General features: G+C 44.7%; 1 protein-coding gene across 1 annotated transcript; it reads left to right on the forward strand.

Annotated features, from left to right (window-relative positions):
- The first annotated feature begins 12,855 nt into the window (after positions 1–12,855).
- Positions 12,856–22,066, forward strand: LOC147706438 (protein C10-like). Its single transcript, XM_086932942.1, has 3 exons — positions 12,856–13,157; positions 19,731–19,907; positions 21,678–22,066. Exons 1-3 carry the CDS (start codon positions 13,082–13,084, stop codon positions 21,818–21,820), a joined length of 396 nt encoding a protein of 131 aa, XP_086789068.1. The 5' UTR covers positions 12,856–13,081; the 3' UTR covers positions 21,821–22,066.
- Positions 22,067–25,048: the final 2,982 nt, after the last annotated feature.

Consider the following 25,048-nt stretch of genomic DNA (forward strand, 5'->3'; position numbering starts at 1 on the left):
CTTTGCTGGAGAGAGTCCTGATTCCCAAGAGTTTCCCCCAGGCCCTGCACTCTAGGCTGGCATCAGAACGTCTTCCTGTCTAACTGAAGGTTCCATCGGTTTGCAGGGCCCCACACAGCTGCGCAGGTATGAATAGAAGGATTTATTGGAACGGACACCAAGTGACTCCAGTTCTTGCAGGGCCAGACCACACAGAACCCATCTGCAAGGTGCACCGGTTCCAACACTGAGGAACGCGAAGGCTTGCTGCACAGTCGAAAGCTTAATCGGAACCGAAGGCGGTCGCTGCAGATCCCCACAAAGCTTCACCACACAGCTGAGAGCTTTATTATATATTCCTATTTATATGACGCACAGCCTCGCAAAGGACAAGGTACAACTCTGAGTGAGCCAAACTCAGTCTTTTGCCTGCCTGCACTCCATTGCAGTCGGCCTGAACTTGTGACTTTGTCCCTGTCCAGCACGACCAGAGACCCACAGCTGGCGCTTGGCGCTTGGTGACTTTTGGCACTATTTTGACCTAAAATTTGAAAGTTCAATATCTCCTATTCTACTTGTTAGATTTTTGTCATTCTGTGGAATTTTCGTTGTGTTGTGTTTTCACATTCTTACTGTTTGTGAGCTGCATAAATATGTTACACATTGCTCGACTGCTTTTGTACCAACCTACCAGAGGTTTAAGCACAGGTTATTTTTCCGACATTTTGTGGTTCACCTTGACAAGGATTGTGGCCGTTGTCTGAGTGGAGCTCCCATCCCCTTCAACCAATAACCCATTTTTTCTTATTGGGATCAGCTATACTGCAGAGCAGGATCTCTGTTTTCTGCTCTTCAGGGAAGAACCAACAGATCATCATCTAATGTTGGACATAGTTTAGCCACTGTGATGCTCCATGAGGATCCCTCTTCTATTTGAAGTAGGTCTGGGTCATCAGAATAGATGGGGCACGCGATGGTCCTATCCAAGAAGTACATTATCGGAATCATGTGGATGTTAAAAAGGATTGTTGAGAGGACTGAGCCCTGTAGGATCTCACATTCAATGGTAGTGAAGTCAGGAAGGTAGAAAGGTCAAGCTAGAGTTGTTGGGTAGGATGTGAACCAGGAATAGATGGTGCTGCCATTTACCTTATGCACAGTCACTTGATAGATATGATTGAAGATCTTCAAACTCTCAAACTATTGAAATTTGGAGCCTAGGATGGGGCTTCTCGGGACTACCATTCCTAGCAGTTGTCCTTCCATCAACTGCATTTGGCACTCAGTGATGAAACAGAGTTAACATTACAACTCCAGATGAATTCTGATATATATCTTTAATAATCAGTGACGGCTGGCATCTACGGGGGAGGAACATGCGCTAAATATTATAAACAATAAATATATATATAAAACGTACCTAACGCAACGTCCTCACTCCGCACCTCTTCCTTGCAGGAACCTTATGCTGGAACTCACTTGCCTAATCCTGACGCTGCTCACATGTAGCATGTGGGTGGGGGGGGGGGGGGTTTAGGGAGGGGGCTGGGGTGTTTTTAGGTCTGGAGGTGAAGGTTTTAGTCCTCAGGGGGAGGGTCGATTAAAAAAGGCTAGGGCCGTGTTTTCAGGCTCAGGACGCTAGGTGATGGGGTGTTTTTAGGGCTGGGGTGGGGTTCATATCTAGGGTTGGGGTTCCCTTATAGGATTCAGGGTGGGCGCTGGGTGTTTTTAGGGCTAGGGTCGTATATAGGTGGCTGCGTTTTAGGACTTAGGGCAGGGGCTAGGGCAAAACCTTAATCATGCTTATGCTTTTACCAAATATGCCATTACAACTACATTCATTGTAAAGGTATGCATGGTTGGGAATTGCGTGGTTGCTGCATACAACCACTGCAAGGAGTAAGACTGCACCAGGGAATGAGATTCACACAAAGTGAGAAATACTGTACTCCTCTGCACAAGATTCACACAAAATAATGAAGAGTCTGCTCTAAGGTGTGGGACTTTAAGTGACTGGAACTAAGCTGCAGGAGTCTGAAGAAGTATGTCTTTGCTCAAGATGTAAGCCCGCCACTCAAGACCCCATCACTAGTGGCTCTGTTCATTGCAATATATGTAGTAACTGCAGTTACTGCACATATCACAATTATGAGCTTTTACCTTGATAGGGATATGGGAAAAATGTCCAGTATTTACCGAAACATGGATTTTGGAGCAGTGAGCATCAAAATCTTCATATTATTCCCCAAAACTCATAACTGTGTGGGATTAATTGTACCTTAAAATTCTGCCTCAGCAGAATCGGATTTTATCGGATGCAATAAATATCACACCAGTTACCGGGCCACTCATAATGAAAATATCACACCAGTTACCGGGCCACTCGTACTGAGGGCCCCAATAAGTGACCATGTGCTCCAAGAGTTGAAACTCCCACTTAATGAGTGTGACTCTTTCCCAGGGTCTAGGAGCCACACCAAATGAGTGATATTTCGGCGGATGTGAGGGGAAGGCTCGCACCAAATAAATGAGACTGCGTTCCAAGATGTGAGACTTACGAATAGTGATTTAGACTGGGCTCAAAGAAGTGGAACTTATGCCTAGTAAGTAAATAAGTGCATATACATTGCATGAGGCTGACATCTCAAATACTATATTGCAATTTATAACTAAATGTTTTAACACAACATGTTTTCCCGAATGTCTTAAACCTTACGTCTTTGCCAGCCTAGGTCAACAACAACTAGATCTCAGATATTTCAGAGTTTTTTCTGCCGCCGAGGTAGGAGAGGCAGCTAGAAATGATTGAAAAGGTTGTTTCCAAATGCAGGGGAGGTACATGACCATCCCTGTTTCCAGGTCCTCTGCAATGCTTGGCATAGCCTGAATGTCTTAGTAGTTGGATAGAGTTTCTGAGTCAGAGTTCCTTTTGCCCGTGTGACAGCATTTTTCAGGTCCTGCTTAGTGAGGCACTAATGTGTTTAATGATGGGAGCAAAAATGGATTGGCATAGGTTGAAGAGTCTCTCAGATTTTTTGAAGCATGAGAAAATGTCTTCAACAAGTGTAAACTCAAGGGATAATGGCTGTCCTCTTTACTCATGCCTATATTAAGTCAGTTAGGATCTCGGCAATTCTTCAGGACCTATAATCCTCATCTACTCCAAGGGGGCGGCAAGTGGTGTTAGGAGAAAGGGAGCCTAGAGTCACGTCCCCTCAAGTCAGGATTCCGTAGTAGTCTTAATGTGTGAAAAATAGCTCATAAATGAGGTACAATCATACCTTCCGGAAAGTAGTGCACCACAGAAATGGGACATCTGGCCATGGGTAGGTCCCATACTAGGAACCTCGTGGACTGAAATTGGTAATTCTCGCAATTTCGTCGAGCATCCCGCTTGTGTCTGTTAGGGCACCACTATCCCATTTCTCCGGATTATAGGTCCTGAAGACTTGCCGAGATCCTAACAGACTTATTATTGGCATGAAACATGTTGACACCCTGCACAACCCACTAGAACTGACACAGGTTTAATTCTTCCCTTTCAGATCATGACTTTCTAGTCTGTTTTTACTCTTGGCCCGGGTACTCCTCGAATAAACTGGTTTTGGAGAATCCAGGAGCCATTTTTAAATCCCACCCACTCAATTCCACCTCTACTCACTACACATAGGCACCATCATATAACACCATCAAGCTTCAGGATGGCAAAACTGAGAAGACCTCCGGCAAAGAGCCCCCTACGATGAAGCATGACACCCCTCTGGGTGTGTGAGGGCCCTTGCTCCTTATTGGAGCTATTCCTGGACAAACACTTGCTACCTTGTTCTGTCTAGCACCTTCTGGTTCCCACCATCACTGACGTGGCATGACTATTCATTTGTTTGACATAGTTTTATCCATAAAACTGTCTGTGCAAAGATCTGGTCAGGTCAGCAGAAATTGTGCACTCTGTAAACCAGTGTGTGTGACTAGTTGCTTCAGTTAAGCTAAATTTTGCTCGCCTTATCGCAATTGCACCCAGGTGAGTTGCCCAAGTTTGTTACCTAAATTGTGTGCTGTGGTTTCAAAGCTGGGAAACACCGGGTTAGAGCACATAGGTTACAACCATTCAAATACGTTGCCATTCCCATTATCCATGAAAGGGCAGGTATCTATACATATTGTTCTCTTCCTGCCCCCATCCCTAAAGCTTTTCCATCCACTGTCTGCATTAGGGGATACATTAGCAGAGGTATGGAACTGGATGAATCGCACCAGGACACTGCATGGAAAGATCGCATTTAGATGGTGACAGGCTTGCAGACAATATGGCCATGTAATAAAGCAGAACCTAGGGGTACAGACAACTCCCCCCTCCACCCCCCAATGGCATTAGGATGGTAGGGCGATGGGATTCGCATTGCTACAGGCGTTTCATTTGCCCATATAGGAGCAGAAGAGTGCATTGGCAGGAAACGGTGTAAATAGAGTGGGGTTTTAAAGAGGCTGTCCCTTAGCCATTCCTATAGAAGATTTGCACCCGTAGACATGAGAGTATGGTAACGGATCCTGCATTTAAGCAATAACAACAAAAAACTTTCAAAAGCCATTCAGCCGGGTGGGTTGCGTTAGTTTGTCATGCCAGAAGTGAAGTGTGCAGTGGCTCCTATAGTGTTGAGAAATATGGGTTTGGAACACAAAGGCTGAAAATTCACGAAGCACATATTGCATTCTTATCCAAGAAGGTGCAGGTAAATATGCTCATATATTTTACTCCGTGTCCTCAAAATCCAAAAGCATTGGCATCTTTTGCGGCCCCTGGGATACCTGCATAAGCTGGCTATCTGCCATATGCGCTTAGGCGGGGACTCCAGCATGGCGACACAGCATCTGAAGATCGCAGTCAGACGGATGGGTGGTGCAAGCAAGAAGGATTTGATGTAGCAGAATGTTTGGAGTACCATTAGGGGATCTCTGGTCTCACCCGCTGTGTCAGATCCACCTTTGTCTTGGTTTAGGTGGGGAGATCCACCTGGCGTCCTCAGAAGGCATGACAAAGCTCAAATTCGATACATATCATATGTTTCCGATGAGTGAGAGGGCCATGCTAAGGGCTAGTTCAGGCGGGGTGGGGGGTACCATCGGTCACAAGACTGTATTCTGTCCCCACCCAATGACCTTCCCCACGGGTCCATAATTCACTCGCTGTGCAGCAGATGGTTATCAGAACCCTTAAAGTTGGGACTCGCCAAGTAGGGAGGGGGTGAACAAGGGTCAACCCCCAAATGTCAATGCAAAATCTTGCACATGGTGCACCATGGATTATATCACACAGAAATGTGATTACGAAAAGAGCAGTAATTGAAATGCTCTTGGGGTCCTATTTCCTGTTGGCACTGCGCTCCGATACAATTGGAGGTCAGTGGGAAGAGATAAGGGTATTGGCTGGCCCCAAGCAATAACATGAAGTGTAAACAAATCTGTGGTAAAGAGGAGAACAGTAGTCCCCAACTTCCGTGGAGGCCATCGAACAGTCATACAGAAGGGTAATAAAGCCATGTACAAGCCCACCAAGCAGGAGGACTTAGTTCAACTCAAATACAAATCAAATAAGAAGGGCTTGGTAAAGTAGGCGTGGCCTATTTTGTGCAAACACCACACAGTACCCCGATAGGGACGGGGCATACCTATCAGAGGTAGATAGGGAAATAGTCCAGCTAGAAGGACTGCTAACTGCAGGTTTCAGGAGGTTATGGTGACTGCAATAAGTGGAAGGGTAAATAAAGCTGTAGTTAAAGAAGGGAACTGTAGATCCCCCTTCCGGGGAGGCCATCACATTCCTACAGAAAGGAAAATAAAACCATGTACAAGCTCACAAAGCAGAAGGGAATAATTCAACTCAAATTCAATATAAAATAAGGGCTGGGTAATTAGGCGTGGCCTCTTTCCTGTAACACCACATGGTACCACGAAAGGGATGGGGCACACCTATCAGAAGTGGAGAAGGAAAAGGTCTACGTAGAAGGACTAGCAGCAGGTTGCAGGGGGTTATGGAACATGCCACGGTGGGGGGGGCCAGGATATCACGGCGGCCACATCCTGGGCATTGGTGGAATTACAGGGCGATCCAGAGGCTGATTAGTGCAAAGGGGGGTACCCTTTCAGGAGCACAGAGGGGTGCCTTATGCCAAACCCCATGAGTCTTTACAGCAGGACCCTGGGTGAAAAGATGGGCGCCCTGATAGTCCTTTGGGCAGGTGTAAGCCTGAGCAACCGGGGGCTGGCCTTGCAACGCTCCGCCCCTAAAAAGGCATGTGTAAAGTTATGGACTGGTGGTACATGGTATTTAAGGGGGATAATCCCCACATGAATGGTAGCACAGATTGGGTTGGCCACTGTGCAGTTTGTCTCATCAGGCGGGCTGGGCAGATTAGGTTAGTCACTTTGTTTGTGAGGAATCTAGCGCCGGAAAACCTGACAAGGTAGCCATGTTCTCTATAAGTCATTATAACATAACATTTCTTAGCCCATCCTATGTTTATGATTGTATATGATAGAGATAGATTCCCTCTGCTGTCTCCGAAGCAGAGGGAACCTGGTGACCATCTTGTAAGGATCCGTCGCACGGTTACTATTTATTTGGCCATTTCAGTATGAGACAACGAATTACACCTCAGAAACCGTAGTTTTTGGTATGTAGCGGTCTCCCAGTCCTGCCAAGAGTCACGCATCAGGCGTGACACTAACGCATTTCAGTGTGGTGTTCCGCATCACCGCGCTGAAATGCATTGTCACGCATTTGCCCCTGACTCTCTGCTGACGCGCGGCGGCGCTGAAAGTGGCTAAATTAAAGCCAGGGTGCTGATAGTGCGTGCTGCCTGGCTGGTGGTGGGTCCTCTGACCTGTGTGCGCGGGAGGGGGGAGAGGCTGCTCTGCTGAGTGCACACTGACAGCTGTCGCTCCCCGCAGACTCAGTAATTGACATCGGATGCTGCTCTGTTTTGCAAAACTGAAGGCTGCAGAGTGCTGGCTGATTCCCGCCGCAGCACTGACCACATCATATGACATCAACTTCCATCTCTTTACCGACGGTAAATCAAGGGAGCTTGAGCTTTGTTGGGTGCTACGGTCACTGTAAAACAGACCACTGGCAGTATCGCTGCCTCTTGAAAGAAACTGTGTACCTTTCATGCTCCCCACTGACCTCTGCTGTGCTCTTCAGCGCTTAAGCTTGAGCGCTGAAGAGCGCAGGAAGATTGAGACACTTCGAAAAGAATTGGCTTCGAGTCACTCAAGATCCATAGGTTTTGGAGACTGTTGTGGGATTCAAAATAGAATTTTGGGAAGAACCCCTGCAGGAAAGAGCTTCCAAAGAGCTCAGTCTAGACAAGGAAAATTCTAAATGAATAGAGACAGAGATCTCCCAAATGTTAGAAAAGGGAGCTATTATAAAAATTTCACTTTCGGAATTACGGAAAAGCTTTCTAAGTTCTATCTTTCTGGTCAAAAAGAAAGACAAGGGTTGGCGACCAGTTATAAATTTGAAAAACTTAGAAAAAAATTCTAATCTACAGACATTTCAAGATGGAGGGTATCTATCGTTTGAGGGACATTCTTCAAACCAAAGACAGGCTAGTGAAATTGGATCTGAAAGATGCCTATTTCACCATACCCATGCACGAGGAATGTCGCAGATACCTCCGGTTTACTTGGAAAGGAACACTCTATCAGTTCCAATGTCTTCCCTTCGGCCTGTCTTCAGCCCCTTGGTGTTTCACCAAGGTTCTTCGTCCGGTGGTCAGTTACCTAAGGGAAAGGGGGATTCGTCTTATAATTTATTTAGACGATATCCTCATCATGTCTCAAGACAAGACAGAAATTTTGGAACACTTGGATATCACTATGAACCTCCTTCGAGACTTGGGTTTTATCATAAATTTGGAAAAATCTATTTTAACCCCAACTCAAGAAATAGAATTCTTGGGTTTCAAAGTCAATACTATTCTATCCAACCTGATCCTTCCCCACCAAAAGGTTACCAAAATCAAGAAACACGTTTCCCACGTTCTTTCAAAAGATGTTATCCGTCTGAAAGACCTAGCCAGGGTTTGGGATCTCCTTTCATCCTCTATACAGGCAATTTCTCCGGGCCCACTTCATTACAGGGGCTTGAAAAGATTAAAAGCTCAAGGCCTGAGGAAGGGTCTCTGGTACGGAGATTCCCTTCCCCTTTCAGAAGACGCCCAGGAGGATCTGCATTGGTGGTTAAACAACCTCCAAGCTTGGAATGGGAAGCTATATTTGGAAATCTATCAGATTTTATCCTGGAATCAGATGCGAGCAACCGTGGTTGGGGTGCTCGTCTGAACAACTTAGAAACCGGGGGGAGGTGGTCCTCTTTAGAACAGTCCCTCCACATAAACTCTTTAGAAATGTTGGCAGCCTTGAATGCCCTTATGAGGTTCAGAGAAGTTCTGAAGAACTCCAATACTTTAATCCGTCTGGACAATTTCTCAGCTGTCTCTTACATAAATCGATTGGGAGGCGTGAAATCCAAAAATCTCTCGGATATCGCAAAGAAAATATGGTATTTCTGTTGGGAACACAAAATCACCCTCAGAGCAGATTATATTCCTGGTTCGTTAAATCTGAGAGGAGACAGGAATTCGCGTTTTCTTCACAATTCCAGCGATTGGATGTTGAATCCCAAATTCTTTCATCTAATTCAGGGAGTTTTGGGGTCCAATTCTGATAGATTTGTTTGCCAGCTGATTGACGAACCAGGTCCTGAAATACTTCAGCCAGACCTGAATGCGTCAGGAGTAGATGCCTTTCTCCAACCTTGGGAAGGGACGAAGGGCTACGCCTTCCCTCCTTTCTCAATGATTCAGAGATTATTATGGAAAGTGAGACTCGAATCATGCAACATAATTCTGGTGACTCCGTTCTGGAAATCCCAAGTATGGTTCCCCGGTGTAATGGAATTGGCGGTAGACTTCCCATGGTTGATCCCATCATGTTCGGGCCTACTACAAGGCCCAGACGGAGAAGAACATCCTTTAGTCTTGGAGGGGAAAATGAACCTTCTTGTCTGGAGGATATCAGGGATTCAGGGAGATATTCTGAGCTTTCGGGAGAAGCTAAAAGCTTACTGAAAGAATCATGGGCCCCTGGGACCAGAAAGAGATACAGAGGAGTATGGAAGAAATGGTCTGGTTGGTGCCTTGAAAGGGATTTGGATTCCGTTCAATGTCCTTTACATTATGTAGCTAATTACCTCGCACATCTGTTTGAGTCAGGTCTTTCTTTTAGAACCATCAACTGCTACAGATCAGCTATCTTTTCAGGTCATTGTTTGATTAATAACCTTGCTATCGGAAGTAATCCACTAATCAAAAGGGTCATGAAGGGTATTAGACTGAGGAGACCTCCTAGGGCTTGCTATGAATCCCTTTGGGACGTTAATCTTATCTTTAATCTTTTCATGTCCTGGCCTGTCAATCAGTTACTTTCCCTTAAAATAATTTCAATGAAATTAGCAACCCTATTGTGTTTAATATCCTTCAGGAGGGTATCTGATATTAAAGCTCTTGAGCTTTCCTACAAATGTTATTCTTCTGAAGGTGTTCATTTCAATATCTGGAAGAGAACGAAAACGATGTCAGAATGTATCTTCTATCCCTTCTTTCATGAATGTGAAAAATTATGTGTTGTTAATTGCATGAAGTGTTATGAAAATAAGATTTCAGTTTTTAGACCTGCTGACTGTGATCAACTTCTTTTATCTTATGGCGGACCTTTTAGGCCAGTGTCATCAGCAACTTTAGCGAGATGGATCCGTCTGATTATGCATGAGGCAGGTGTGGATCTATCTAGGTTTGGTGCTCGCTCTTCTAGAGGTGCAATGGCTAGCAAAGTCTTTTGGGCTGGAGGTTCTCTGCCCGAAATACTTAAAGCTGCAGATTGGTCTAATGCAAGTACCTTCTCGAAGTTCTACTTGAGACCGATAGAACATGTTAGCGGTGCAGCTTTGCATGGCTTTAAACATGCATAATGGTAGCCTCCGGTCTTGTAATGAAATGACGATTCTTCAAAATATGAAGAGAGAATTTTGATTTCATTACAAGACATACGGAGGCTAACATTATCCCACCCTCCTCTCCCTGAGAGGTTTGGGTTGATTGATGTCAAATGTTTTCTTATTATATCTGAAAATTTGATTATTGTCTGTTGCCTTTTTCACTATATTGTGTTTTCTTGTTCCTTCTCAGATAACAATCTTAAGGAATAACTATATTGCTGAAATTTCTTCACTGTACTCCTGTGTCATCTTAGCCCACGAGGAAGATAGGAGCCTGCTCAACCTAGTTGTTATGTTGTTAAAGTTTTATTTATTGTGATGTAATGACATTCTTTAAAGGGCTGCATGTTTTGGCAGCAAATAAAAGTATTTGCATAATGTTAGCCTCCGTAGGTCTTTAATGAAATCAAGATTCTCTCTTCATATTAATTGGAGAATCGTCATTCTAGAAAGACCAATTTAGCTATCTATTTGTTTCGAATTGAGGAAGTCGAGGACTATTTAGCTGGGTGAAAATAATGCGAGTTCTCATACAAAAGACTCATAAACACATTCAATTTTGCAGTCCCCTGAAACCCCAGGTAATTGACCTCTTCTGCTCCTTACTGCTGCCAATGCCCATCCCACCCGTGTCATGATTGGCAGTGTTCATCAAGACTCACCCTTGTCCAATTAAAATTATCGGGACCCCGAGGCCTGTTGTGCGTTAACTGGCTGCCGCTGCGAATAGCAGTGCGGCGCCTGGCGCGATTACCTCACATCCTGCCCAACACTTTGCAAGTGCCGTAAACAGAGCTCTGACGGCCCCCGCCACCTCTCCCAAAGGTGCTGTTCCTCTTACTGTGTGATCTGAGGCATTGGGGAGTCTCCGTTCTTCTACCGTTGAGTACGAGCTGCTGAAGTCAGTCAGGAGAGAAGGCATTTAACATCCTGATGATTTCGTTGGCAGCTGAAGAGATGTGTGCTGGGGCCTCTCGCATCCTGTTTGGGAAAATCAGCCCAGGTGCACGTGGGACAGAGAGGCCCTGGACTCCAGACGGCAAAACAGGATATGTTTGTCCGTGGTACTGCCACTTACTTACAACCACAATGTCTGAGTCCTGAACAGCACTGGCCGGGCCAAGACATGCACAGCACTCCTGTGACAGTCTAAAGGCAGGTCAGTTGCCTGGCACCATCCGGCACAGTGTCAGGTGAGTGCACCAATAAATTAATTTAATTCCTCAAATAGCAAAATATGAAAGTGGTTTACTGCTATCAAACTGTATTGGTACTTATTTGCTTCTTAACAGGGTGACAGACGGCTTACATATTGAAGCATGATCTGGGCCCAGGTCATAGAGAGGTGACCAGTTGCAATAGAAACCGGCCTGGGCCCAGCGAAGTTTTTTTGTGTGCTTCTCTTTTCAGTAACATAGAGCTTTATCCCGGTCCAGCAAGCACTCTGCGCTTTACTCCTCTGAAGTGTATCAGCCCTGTGATTTTAGACACACACACTCTTATCAGCGCTCAGCCCAGTGCAGATGAATTGGAACAAAACGTTTTCTGGGTGACATGTTTTCCTTTTACAATTTTATATAGCGTCACCTCAATCTAAAGCACTAGTTACATTACATAGGCCCAGATTCACATTTAATTCCCAACATTAAATTAAATTGAAAAGAAACCTCGACTGCAAACAGTGACAGGCTGCAAAACTACCTGATCAGGGAGGAAAGTTAAGAGGCACAATTTAACAGAGACTTTAATTCTCCAATCTGTAGGTCAAGCAAGCATAACCAATCCCTTAAAGGACCATTTTGGTTCTTACAAAGCACACAACTCTATAGATGCAATGCTTCTGGGATCTGGCGTCTGAGTAACAAAATCATCAAAGCAACATGCCACCATCTACTGTTCTGGAGGCTTGACTCGAGCTCTGTGATGACAGCTGGTGCAGCAGGCACCATTAGCTTAAGGGACAATCCAGCCCCCAAAGAGTCACATTCGAGGCCTGCCTGAGGTATGTCTGGCTAACGAGAGGCTGCTGCCTGCACCAAAGATCTAGCCATTTGAAAAAGTTTAAAGTCTCAGCTATATAGTGAGTAATTCTGGATTCATTACAGTAAAAATCACGTTAGAAATGCAAAATCCGTTAGTGGCCTTCCATTACAGGGAATTTACAGCATTTTCTAGGTCTTTTGTAAGTCTCACTGCTCAGAAGTGGGTAGTTACAGATATTTATCTCTTTACATGGACTTTATTCCTCTGTTACATTTGTGAGAAACTGTTACTCAAGGTGTCACACATTTGGAATAACAATTTCACTCATAAATGCAATTATTCATTGGAAACATAACACATAAACAATCTTAAAGCTTGGCAGCTGGGTGTAATTTCTGTTATTTATATGTTTCCCTCATCTTTTTTGCTTGATTTTCCTCAAGCAAAAGTGTCACTCATAGTCGTTGAATGTCACTCATAATTACAATGAAATTCAGAAAATTTCACACATAACCAGTCTGAAACATTGGCAGCTATGGTCTCCTTTACTGAGAAATATTTCCGTTGTAAGAAATTACAGTTTTTCCAAAGAGGAGATATTACCCTCCTACTCAAATTTTCTATTTTTTGTGAAGTAGTATGCAATAATAATAGTTGCACGATGAAATGCCAGGGAACTGGAAGCTTCTGAGTGTGTTTGCGCGACGCACCCTTAAATGGCAGAGGAATTCCAGCCTGCAGGGGGCAGTGTGAGGGACGGCTCCTCACGCACAGGCCGCCCCTGTCTGAACCCTGCGGCGCCGATCGTTGGCAGCGGGAGAACAGCCAATCAGAGAAAACGAAAGTAGTGGGCTCTGCAGAGAGGTGTACACAACCGACAGCAATACACTGAATAACGACCGTTGGGGCATACCATCCGCGAGGGGGAGAAACGTCAAACGATACAACTGTGACATTGAAAATAAGGCCGAGGGGGAGAAACCGAGAGAGACCCCCGCGCGTGTGTTACCGAAGAGAGAGGGTCTGTTCTCTAGAGCGGGGTCCCACCAAGGCAGCAGCATGTCCAGCCTGCAGAGGCAGATGACATCCACGGGCTCGGCGCAGACGGTGTCGCTGACCGTGGAGCAGGCGAAAGGTAGGTCTGGGTGGGTGTAAGGCACACAGGGGTAGGTCTAGGGCTCGCTACTGCTGCCGCATTTAAAACTGTCCAACATTAATTATAAGTTCGCAAGTTTTCCAGAATATTCTCACCTTAATGAGATCTTTTCTTGAAATCTGAATGAATGAGGTAGCAGGAAAATCCGCCCCTTTCTCTTTCGGTGTGGCTGTTGTATACTATAACGTAATAGGACTGTATTACCTTGTGATTAAATAAATACTTATTGAACACTCTTTCCATCTCTGTGTTCTTGAACACTACAGTGGCCCACTTGAAATGTCATGGGTCATTGTATTTTATTGCAGCATTTGTTTCGTGCTTCTATATGGGGCGCTCAAGCGCTGGCCTTCATGGATGGTGTCATAAAGTAGTTCTGGTCTCTACTCTACTGTTCATGCAGGCTGAGCAGCAGGGAGGCTGCTCCTGGTGGTGCTACACATTACCTTCTTCTACTCATCTATCCTGGAACTAAGCTACAATAAAGATATCCTGTTTATACACAGGCCCATCTCCAGGAATTTTTATTTGGGTGGGCCAATGGTGCCTTCGGTCGGCCACTGAGTTAGTCACTGCTGGCATGACTCGTGGAGGGAGAGAGGGCAGGGGGGGTTTCAAGGGGGGGGGGGTAATATAATAATATATATTTTTTAATGTAGCTTACCAGGTCCCACGTCGTCTTAGCTCCTGCCCAGGATGCAAGCAGCCAGGCTCCCTCCCTAATGGTGCATAATTCCAGTGGCCCTGGTTATATCAATACACCCCAGCAGGCAGCAGTTAATGACTGTGCTGTCTGAACAAATAAACTATGTCGTAAACATTTTCAGTTTTGCTGGTTTTGATTGAAAGGGCTTTATTATTTTTCCAAGGAAGGAGTACATGATCAAACATTTGGTCTCTCAGAAAAACCAGAACAGTTTCTGTGGTGGCCCTCCTTTGACTGAGGTAACTTAAAAGTTGCACTGCGGTGGCACTAGGGCCCAGGAAACTCGCTGCCAAGGGCATCTGCTGACAAAGCCTATACATTAAATGCCACATCTCAAAGAGACAGGTAAGGTGGGGGTTGGTTTCTGGTTAAATTCTGAGTTTGAGATGGGAGGTTGGTAGAGCAGTGAGGATGTCTTGCCTGGCCAGCATGAGTTGGAGTCAGGCCAGCCATCCACTGCGAGGAGGGAGGGAGCAAAACCCTGTTTATTGCCCCCATCACCTCCTGTTCCAAGGGGAGTGAAATCTCTGGCCCGCAGTAGCAGCATCTCCCGTCGTGAGGCCTCACTGTCATACACTAGGGCAGTGGTCTTCAAACTTTTTTGCACGGAGCCCCCCAAAGCAAAATGTTTTGAAGTCGGGGACCCCTGCAGAACTTTATTCCGAAGATCGGGAAACAGGAGAGACAGGGCTGAGCGCAAAGGCAGAGCTTTTGAGATCATATCATGGATACTTTTTTGTAGCTCATAATCCACAGTAAATGTGAAACATATGATGGGGAAAATCATCTAACAATAACAGAAATTGACAAAAAAACTGTTCTCTCCATAATTTGGTTCTTGTGAGCCCCTCGCACTCCTGGGCCCCAATGGAATTGCACTTTCTGCTCTAATGATAGCTGAGGCCCTAAGTAGCCCTCTACCTCCTCTGCCTCTTTCACAACTTACCCACCATGGCTATCACTCCAATCTTGCAACAGGTTATCCATCCCTTTTTTTTTGGTTTTATGTAGGGAGGACTCTGCCCAAGCGCATTGGGAAACTTTAAATAAGCACCCTTTACATTACACAAACACAATTTCATATTAATTTATTATATATATATTTTTATTTTAGGCACTGGACTGTTAAGTGATTTGAGTTGAGCTGACAGGAGGACCTGATCTAGGTTCCAAAGTAGGAAGCTCTTGCCATTAGGACACAACTCCCCCCTTTTAGAAATAATGAGCTCCAACGTGCTGCCCCCACCTTTTTGCAGTAAAGGTGCTCTCATATCTCTATAAAACGCCCTTCGCAAAGCTTGACTCGTCACCTTTCTTTTGCTTTTTGCTATATTTGGGTATTAAACCAGCATTAATGAGGTGAAACCAATACCCAGATAGTTTTTACCAAGTGTAAAAATGACAAAGTGACAAAGTAGATGTATGACAAAATGTTCTGTATAAACCCACATAATTTTCCTTTTCTTGCCACATAATTTAGTCAACCCTGCCACATGATTTGGTCCTCCCCTGCTGTATAATTCCAGTGACCCTGGCTTTAATAGTCCTCTCATGATGCTGGACCCTATGCAACTGGTTAAGCAACACACATAAAAGCAGCCGAGGAGCTAATATATGTTTTATCTGATGCCAGAGTGCTTTTTACCACAGGCATGGAACGTGTAGCTCTATAAATACACTAGTTACTATTTCCCACTGTGAAAACCAGGATTCAAATCGGCGACTCTCTGGTCATACACAGAAATCTGCAGTGATTGCTTTAGATAACGGAGGTTTATAATGTAAGAGTATATTTTCCCAAAATTGGTTTCATTTGCTTTGTTTTTAGGTCTCGCCTATTAATCCCGCAAGGGATAATAGGACGAGAGTATAGAGGCCAAACCAAGGTCTGAAACCATCGCGTATTTCCTACAGTTCGTGTGGTGCACTCGTGCGGAAAGCGCGTACACATCAAAGCCATCAGCCTCCCTTCCACAGGCATCTGTTGCTTCCCCAGCGTCGGCAGTGCGCGCTTGGCCTCACTTCTCCTCCCCCCTAATTACTTTCACGGCTGTGAGCTTCAGTTCAAAAGGATCCGCTCCCCCGCCCCCTGCTTCATTTCCCGGCCACTTTTCATTAGTTAACATTCTTTACAGCTTCCGCTATCCTTGCATCCGTTGAATTTCATCTAGTTGTTACAGATATGCGTTCCAATACAAGGTGGAGCATGCTGCTATTTAATAATGTCAATATACACGCTGTATTACTGCAAGTTAGACTGACGTTTTAAAGACGTCATAGATATGCAACTTTTTTCTTTTTTCGAGTAATGCACTGGATTCGCCTTAGCTCCTAGGTTCAAACTGCATGGCTCTATTATGTTTTGAAAATGTCTAGCTTGCTATGTCGAGAATGTTCCTTTTTTTAAGCATTGTTCAGGCAGTGAGCAGTATTTAAGAAAGGAATGTTCACAAGGTCATATTTACCTATTTTCAGTCGTTGGTCTATCCCCCATTCCTAAAAGCAATGAAAACACTTTAGTCACACATTTCTGGTAATACAAATGAAACACTAAAGCGCCTCCATAGATCATGCTTTCAGGAAAAATCGTGCCCACTGCTCTTACATCCCAGGCTAGGTCAACTATACTATAGGCCTGACCCTAAAAGTGTGAAAGCTGCGGCGACCGTGGACATACCCCAAACAAACTGGGAAGTTACGGAAAAAAATACCATAAACATCAAAAGTAAGCATTCCACACTAACTTAAAAAATATGATCATAACTAATAACTGTGAGGCAGCCTGTGACAGGAGCATGGGTGTTAGAGAATGATGGAAAGCAGAGCGAGATTTGCATGTTGTCCATGTAGAGGTGAACATTTGAACAAGTCAGGCCATGTTTGGAGAGAAACCCAACCAGGCTGAACGTTAGAACCCATTTTTGAGAGGCAGGATATACTTGAATAAAGATGAGGGGTCTGTTGGAGAGGCTACGGCAGTGCAGTAGATTTGTGTAGGACATTGGTTTAAGGATAGGATGGTGGACTAGTTTTAAACTCTGGAGTTCCCTACCTCTCAAACTGCACCTTTTGAAGCATTAACTTCTCTTCCGCACTGCCTTGTAGACCTGGCTGTTCAGGTAATTATTCCTTTTACAGCTCTTGATGTTCTACGGTGTCTGTTGCAGTGTTGGGAGGCCTCAGAATTGCCATGCGCTATACAAAAACTGCAGGATAGAATTGAATAGTTTGTAGGATGAGATGATCTAAGGTTGGCATGTTAAGTATTGAAAACAGGTCTGCGAAAGAGGGTGGGCGAAGGGAGCGCTTGTGCGATTTGAGTGGAGAGTGAGCATAAGATAGTTGGGGAACAGCAAGAAGCTTGTTAAATGAGCACCTTGCTTCGAACCATTGTTTCAGCCACAATAGTGTCTAGAATCGACTACGGTAACGCGTTATACCTAGGCCTCCCAAAAAACTCCACTAACCGTCTTCAGGTCATCTTGAATGACGCAGCTCGTCTGATATTTGGAGTTCCGAGGCGGACTCACGCCTCCCCCTTGCTTTATAGGCTACATTGGCTTCCTATAATACAAAGAGTCGAATTCAAGCGTTTGTGCATCTGCCACAAAGCAATCCATGGACAGGCGCCAGCCTATATAAAAGATAGGCTTGAAATATATGAACCTAAGCGCGCCTTGCGATCTTCCGGCTCCTTTTTGCTATCCTGCCCACGCTTTAAACTGGCAACAAAAGGAGGCAGATCCTTCTCAGTTCAGGCTCCTATCATCTGGAACAAGCTACCGGAGGCGCTCCGTAGAGAATCCAACCTTCTCCGCTTTAGGAAATCCCTGAAGACTTTACTCTTCAAAGACGCGTTTACATCCCTGTAGTTAGGTCGCCATCTCTAGACATTTCTATACTTTCATCTTGTTTCTTGTTGCTGTACCGGGTCAGAAGCGCTTTGAGACCTGTCGGTGAGTTGGCGCGATACAAAACCCAGTTACAAATTACAAAATTACAAATTACCTTATGAGTCGTCAGTGGAGAGGTTCGATTGATATGTTGGATTGTTGTGCTGCCTTGAAGAGCATATAGGGAACTAATGGTGCAGGATGATCGTTGGCAGGAGAGCAGTCTATTCAGAAGTGATGAAGGTCATAGATTCTACATCAGGGAGCGCTTCACAAAGATGGGTCGGATTGCTGAATTTTCACCATTTCCAGACAAGTATGTGGATTTTCATGTTTTAATATAGTATGATTGCATAGCTAGGTCACAGTACTCTTTAACGTTAAACTATGGAGATCAAGAAGTCATACAGAGAACAGAAAAACTCTGTAAACTGCGATCTATTGAATAAGTAATTTATCTGGAGGTGTGCTCGAAATATCAAAATTACCAGAGTTCAGAACGAGAAAGTAGGGTGAAAAGAAGAGCCAGGAAAGGAGTGAAGAGTTGCAGAGATGTTTCGGTAGTAGGGACTTATTTGGGCTTTGGAAAGATTGAGTAGTAAGTTATGAAAGCAAGTCATGAGAAAATAGCAGGTGAAAGGGAATTGAGCAGAGTGGCTGGAGTGTTGAAGCAAAAACATGAGCGGATAGAGCAGAAGAATGAGATAATTGGTGAAAGTTATGAATAGGACTGAAGAGTGTTGCTGAAGTACTCTTGTACTTTAGCCAAGGAATGGAGGGATAGATTCAACAGAGTGCTTTTCTTTGTAGGTGTCAGTTGAGTCAAATGAGGGGGTGGTGAGCGTATTAATTTTTGTGACCAGAACATGGTCAGGAATTGACTGGTTGTTGGGTAGACTAGTGCATGTGTGAGTGAATTAGAGGACAATGTTTCAGTTTTTTGTTTAGGACTTCTAAGTTGCCAAGAGGGTTGGTGGGGTGGTGATGATGCCGAGATGCTGTCAACTTCTTTGAATAACAATCCAGTTACTGGCTGGGAAGTGAAGTACAATGATGTGGGGCTAGAACGGTGTAATACCAGTGATTGGTCTGTTTTCCCTTTGGCGACTAAGGAGCCGGGGACAGGTATGGTATTGATTCATCTGTTAGAGAGGAAGCCAACTCTACAGCAGTTGTGAGCTAAGTGGGTTGAATGAGTGAAGATGTATTGCACATTCTTGAAAGCTGTGTTGTTGGCAGAATATTTGAGGTGAATCCATATTGTGCATATGCCAGTGTAATGAAGGAGTGGAGGAGTCTGGAAGAGGTTGATCTGAATTGAAGCAAGTTGTTTAAAATTCCCAAGTGGAGGTCAACTACCATGGCAAGTGGACAACAGCTGGGGAAGAGGAGGATTACGATTGTTAAGGGACCATATATTACTTATGTCTGGTGGCTGTACTTCAAATTTGCATAGGTGGACTCTCGGTTGATGGGGGTCACTTGCTTTGAAGGTGTGCGATATGTGTATCGGACAGCAAGAAAGCAATGGTTTGGGGCAGTTATGTCCTGGACGGAGGCTATGCAGAGAGGAGCTGACTGCCAGGTGCAGACAAGTACCACAGATAAACTTAAATGCAATAGTTATAACTTTTAAAACTTTACTGTGAGACGATTGGACCCTTTTAAAGGACTGTGTTACAGAGCTCTGTTAAAATCTGATCTGCTCGTCGATGTATCCTAGATCTGTTAAAGTTCCCCAGTGATATATCAGGCTCTGCTAAAGCCAATCTGTAATGTCTTCAACCTGTGTAGACTGTGTCATTTGATGCCATTCAGTTTTGATATTTTGCAGATAAGGACTCCCAGACATTTCACTCTGCCTCTTCCCTGCCTGCTCTTTACGTACCGACTCTGCATGATCTTCAGACCTTTCCTTCGTTTGAACTTCATCTTTTTGAGTCCGCTTTGCAGTGGTCTTTGTGGAGGTGATGAAGACATTCAGTTCCCCGGAGAACACCCTGCGCATGGACGAGGCCTGTGACAATGCTTGCAATGACATGGGGAAGATGCTTCAGTTTGTGCTTCCTGTAGCTACGCAGATCCAGCAAGAGGTCATCAAGGCCTATGGCTTCACCAATGATGGTGAAGGTAAGTGATTGAGAGAAATTGAGGGTCATGCAGTTGGCCCAGAGTCGGAGGTCAGACCTAGAGCTGGGTTAATCTAATATACGTGAATCTAAAGAAATGTCTTGTGTAACGCACAGAGTCTGCTGCAGATCAGTGCTAAGGCAAGACATGAGATGGTGAAGAGACCTATTTCAAGTCGCACCAGTAGTCGTTGTTGGAGCTGGGGTTAGACTGAGGCCTGTGACTAACATCTGTCAGTTAGTTGCAGAACTGCTGTTGGACTGCGACGTGGCAGGGAAGAGAATTACGTGAAGTCACACCAAGAGTGTGCTGTAAAGTTGTGGTCAGACTGAGATGAAGGGACGTCTCTGAGATCACATGGTCAGAGCTAGGAAGAGAAGGGACTCTACCAAGTTCACACAAACCCCTTTGTTGATTGAGACACAAAGGGATGAAGAGGTTTGTTCAAGATCATAATTAAGGCTGCCAGTTTCCCGTTTTTACTGATGTTAACAGATAAATACAGACAGAAAACAATATGTTTCCTGTCTACATTTATTTTTAAAAGCGGAAAAATACAAACAATTGTGCTTCTTGTTGGTGACTCTCCATGCTTTCTTTCGTGATTTCCAGCATAACAGCTGAGCAGATAGACCGCATGGGAAGTTAAAAAACAGGTTGAAATTTCCCTAAATACCTGCCTATGTAAATATATATTTGTATTATAATGGTTATATTTACCAGTAGGTGTAATACTTCACTATATTTGGCTGGAAAATTTGTTAAAACGAGACAACCAGCAAAATATGGCTGCAAGTTTTTTAGTTAAGTAAATGTGGAAATATACCTTTTTATGACTTGTTTATTCTCAAAGCACAAAATAGATATGGATAAATACCAATAAGATGGCCAAAAAAGAAATATGGAAAAATACAGACTGAAATGTTAAAAAAATAAATACCATAAAACCGGGAGCCCAAATCATAATATAGGTTAGAAATGTATCTGAACCAAGGCACTGGAAGACTGTTGAGGAAGAAGATGTGTTTCTGTGGTCAGAAACGAAGTAGCTGTATTTTAACTAATGTACAGAAGGGTTAATGGACTCACTTTAAGTCATGTAGACCGTGACCTGTACAGAAGGGTTTACACCGGGTGCAGGTAGGTGATTGGAAGAGGCACTGTCTGTTGGCGGGCACCATGAGGATTGGCTGCAACGTCTAGGTTACTGAGCAAGAAAGGCGTTCTTGTGGGAAGCTTGAGTGGCCCCTCCATGTCTAAACATAGATTGTGGAAATAAAAACTAAAAAACCCTCATTACCAACATTTCTTCCGTCATAGCTATCTCCCCACAAACAATATAGCCTGATCCTAATCTTAGTATCAAGCTGATGCTTCCAGTATTGTAGTATGTTTTAGAATGGTAATTTTTTTAAGTTCTGAGAGATGTACGAATTGGATTTGCCTGGGTTTAGCAATTAAAAGTACAGATCAGGTTTTCCTTGTACGTGAGGGGGGTATGCCATGCTACTGTTCGTACTGTGCTTATTTTGTGTTTTTGGGAAATCGTGCAACCCTGCTGCCAATGTTGTACCTGTTTATTTGTGAACACTCCTATTACCTGTACTGTACCTATTGTGTACTTGTGAATTTAGTTTTCTGCCTCTGCAACACCAGAAGCAGCTTCTCAGAAGGAACAAGAGGTAGCCTGGTCAATTGAAAATGCTCTGTTATTTCCCCCTCCAAGCACCCTCACTGGCTCCTGTGTCTGTTTCTCTTTTCCATTTGTAGGCGTCTTGAAGTTTGCTCGTTTGATCAAGTCCTATGAGTCTCAGGACCCAGAGATCGCAGCTATGTCTGGCAAACTAAAGTCTATGTTCCTGCCACCTATGACAGTACCCCCTCAAGGAGGTACTGCCATTTCTACACCATGAAACAACGGACTGCTAACACTTATGTCCTAGTACTGAAAAGTGGACGTGATACGTACTGAGAACTGTCACATGAACTCTAACTGTGCTCCTATCGAACTACTTTGATCTGTCTGAGTTGGAATTGGACCAATCTTTTAGCATGGGGCTAAACTTGGAGTGTTTGTCTGTTTCTTGTTATGCTGTGGTTTTATATTCTTATTTTATATGTAATCTAATATATTAAAACATTGTCAGATGTGCACCTCAGTCAAGATAATTCCTTGGTTCATTCAAGTCCTAAGTATGATCTTCAAACCAGAAGCAGTGTCGGGATTGTTGGTGACCAACCACAATGACGTTAAAGGGGAGAGTTGGCTGCATAGCCTAGTGCTATTAACCAGCTAGGTGGTCTGTTATCATGCATCATTAGGTGTTCAGGGGCAGTTCTTAATCAAATTGGGAGGCGTTCTGCAGAATGCCTTTTATATATTCATATGCGTGTCGACTTGATCAACTGCCTACAAGATCCAGGCAGGTGGCAGAAGGTGCAAAAGTGAGTCACACAAGTGAGCACAATGTGCCAGGAGGTGCCGACAAGCCTTTCCAACGCTGGAGGCGCATAAAGCACTGTGGGGCTCTCACTGCGCGGTACGCGGGTGTGCCAGGGCGGGCCCGTCTGCGACAGGAAAAGGCAGGGCAGGGCCACCCCCCTTTCAAGTTATAAGGGACATCCATCAAGAAGCAGGAGGTGAGTGTTTGTCAGCATCAATTCATTGGGACCATCAAAGTAATTATAACTGCTAAGAACTGACCTCGAACACTCTTCATGGGAAAGCGTATTGGGACATCATCCGCACGCCCTATCGCCAGCAGCATTAATAGTATGCTTGAAACGGTAGTTAACATTGTATCAGGCGAGATTGAATTGATGGAGCACCGCTTGTCTCTGGGTAGTGAGGGCTTACTGAACAGTCCCCATCCTAGAGGGCCCCAACCGACCCCGCACCTGAACCAGGACCTGTTACTGTATTGCATTCCTCACAGCTCCATAGGATTGGCTCTAATAAAACCCTGCAGGCTAGTGGGAGCCTAAGTGAGTGTGACACAGTTGAGCCTAAGCCAAGTACAGACACCAACAACCATGGGAATCCTGGCCGTTAAACGCAAGAGGAAGAGTGGGAAGCCCTTTTGCACCAAAAGAAAACGACCCCCAACGAACTGGCTTCTCCTGCACCTGTATGTCTGCATGGATGCAGCCATCTTCAAGTACCGGTATCCCTGAGGTAGTGTTAAATGGGAACCCGTGCCGCTCCATCTGCACACAGACTGAGGGGGCATCTGACCATGGGGGTTTTGGGGGACTCCTTTGTTAATATTGTCACTGATACTGTGTCCAAGCGTATAAGCAAGTTGTTTGATACAAAACTTACATCACTTTTGGAACACTTAGATCACCTGGACACATCCATGGAAAAGACTAGTCAACCGTTGGAAACAGTACAAATTGTGGCCCATTGTTATCCCTAGTACTTCTCCCATTGATAACCAACTTGCTACTGCTACTGCCACCCCATTCCCCCACTAGCATTCTGGCTAGTAATACATGCACCACTTGGAGACAAGTTAAGGAATGTTTTCAACCCAAGGTGAATGTAGCACTACATCTTCTCCCAGGTAGTAATGGTTTATCATCTACAGATGAATCGGTCATAATCGTGCCTTCCAATTTTACTCCAGGTTGCATTAATAAACCAGATGGTGTACAATCGGAGTTAATGCCGGTTAAACCAAGTAGCGACGTATCAGACACTTTGATTAGAAATCCCCAGAGGCCAAACCCAGATGTTTTGGGCTTACCACCGGCCGCTTGTCCTTATGTGTTGGTGCTGGCAGGTGTACCAACTCTTAAGAGGGATCAGAAGGAGTCCTGGGTCCAACTGCGCAGTAAATGCGTGGATTGACTATCAAAGAATAGGAGGTTTCACATGTCCGATATGAATGAGATCATTATGGCACTCAGTCGGGTGGGTTGGCACATCTCCTAAGAACATAGAAGGAGATTGCATTGTGATTAATTTTCGTAGACCATCCTATGGTGAAATCCCTATTGAGAGCGCATGAGACCACAACTAACAGCACCAATATCTGCTCACTACCGCCGGGCTATTTTTATAAACCTAGCTTTGGTCCTTCTATGAATGAGTCTCCCTTACCTACCACACATGTTTTTGGCCTTGTCTGAATTAGACACCCAGAAATGACTATTGTCACCACTGGAATCTCTTGATACTGTCCATGGGCTTGTATTCCCCCCCACCTGTCATTGAGACCGATGGCCCACATGCTCCAACTAAGGTTTTAGCCAATTCAGATCTGAGAATCTTGGGCTGGAGTGTGGCTGGCCTTCAGTCCACGTTGCAACAACCAGATTGGCTAAAATTGATAAGACAGCAAGACATCCTCATGTTTCAAGAGACCTGGGAGACCTAAGAACTACATATCAAGCTAACCATTTGATGAGGATACTTCGAAATATCAAGCCATTCCTTCTTTAAAAGGACTTCAAACAGGTGGTACAAGCATTGGTCCTGCCGAGGCTAGACTATGGCAGTGCTACACTCTGTGGCCATCCCAAATACACCCTGGCTCCACTAAGGGCATCACTGAACGCTGCGGCCAGACTGGTCAAAGGTACCAAATGAAATTAGCTCATATCTCCAATCCTTAGGCCTCTCAAATGGTTGCCCTACGAAGCTCGAATTCAGTTAAAGTTTGCCGTTCTGGCGCACAAAGCCTCGCATTTCAAAACCCCCAGGTACCTAGCGCAAAAGCTTGATCTATCCTGTGGTGGGAGAGCCTCAAGAAGCACTATCACTCTCCTACTGAAACCACCTATCCTTAGGAAAAATCGAACTTGTCTTTGAGCCTTTTCCAGCGCTGCCCCAAGGATATGGAACTCTCTTCCACCAGAAGTACGCAGAATCTCATCAACGACTGCTTTCAAACTGGAAGCCAAAAGATTCCCGATGAACACATTTTTAACTTAACTGGGTTATGATCATTTGTTCAAAATCATTGATCCTACAACCATTGTTCAGGTACCATCATGTGATGTTGCTCCTCTGTACCGTAGCAAGTGCCCCCCTTCGTAGCCTGCTATCTTCCTGTTAATTGTGCTACTCTCCTGGGTTCATTTGTCTGGGAATCATGCCATTATTCCTGTTGTGTATTCCTACTTGATGTCTATAT

Source organism: Lissotriton vulgaris, chromosome 7 (genome assembly GCF_964263255.1).
Source record: "Lissotriton vulgaris chromosome 7, aLisVul1.2, whole genome shotgun sequence".
NCBI classification, from domain to species: domain Eukaryota; kingdom Metazoa; phylum Chordata; class Amphibia; order Caudata; family Salamandridae; genus Lissotriton; species Lissotriton vulgaris.

Excerpts from the sequence above, each read along its gene's own strand:
- LOC147706438 (XM_086932942.1), top strand. The coding sequence starts at position 13,082 with ATGTCCAGCCTGCAGAGGCAGATGACATCCACGGGCTCGGCGCAGACG. Across the intron at positions 13,158-19,730 it reads GACCGTGGAGCAGGCGAAAG|TGGTCTTTGTGGAGGTGATG; the intron begins GTAGGTCTGGGT and ends TCCGCTTTGCAG. Across the intron at positions 19,908-21,677 it reads CTTCACCAATGATGGTGAAG|GCGTCTTGAAGTTTGCTCGT; the intron begins GTAAGTGATTGA and ends TTCCATTTGTAG.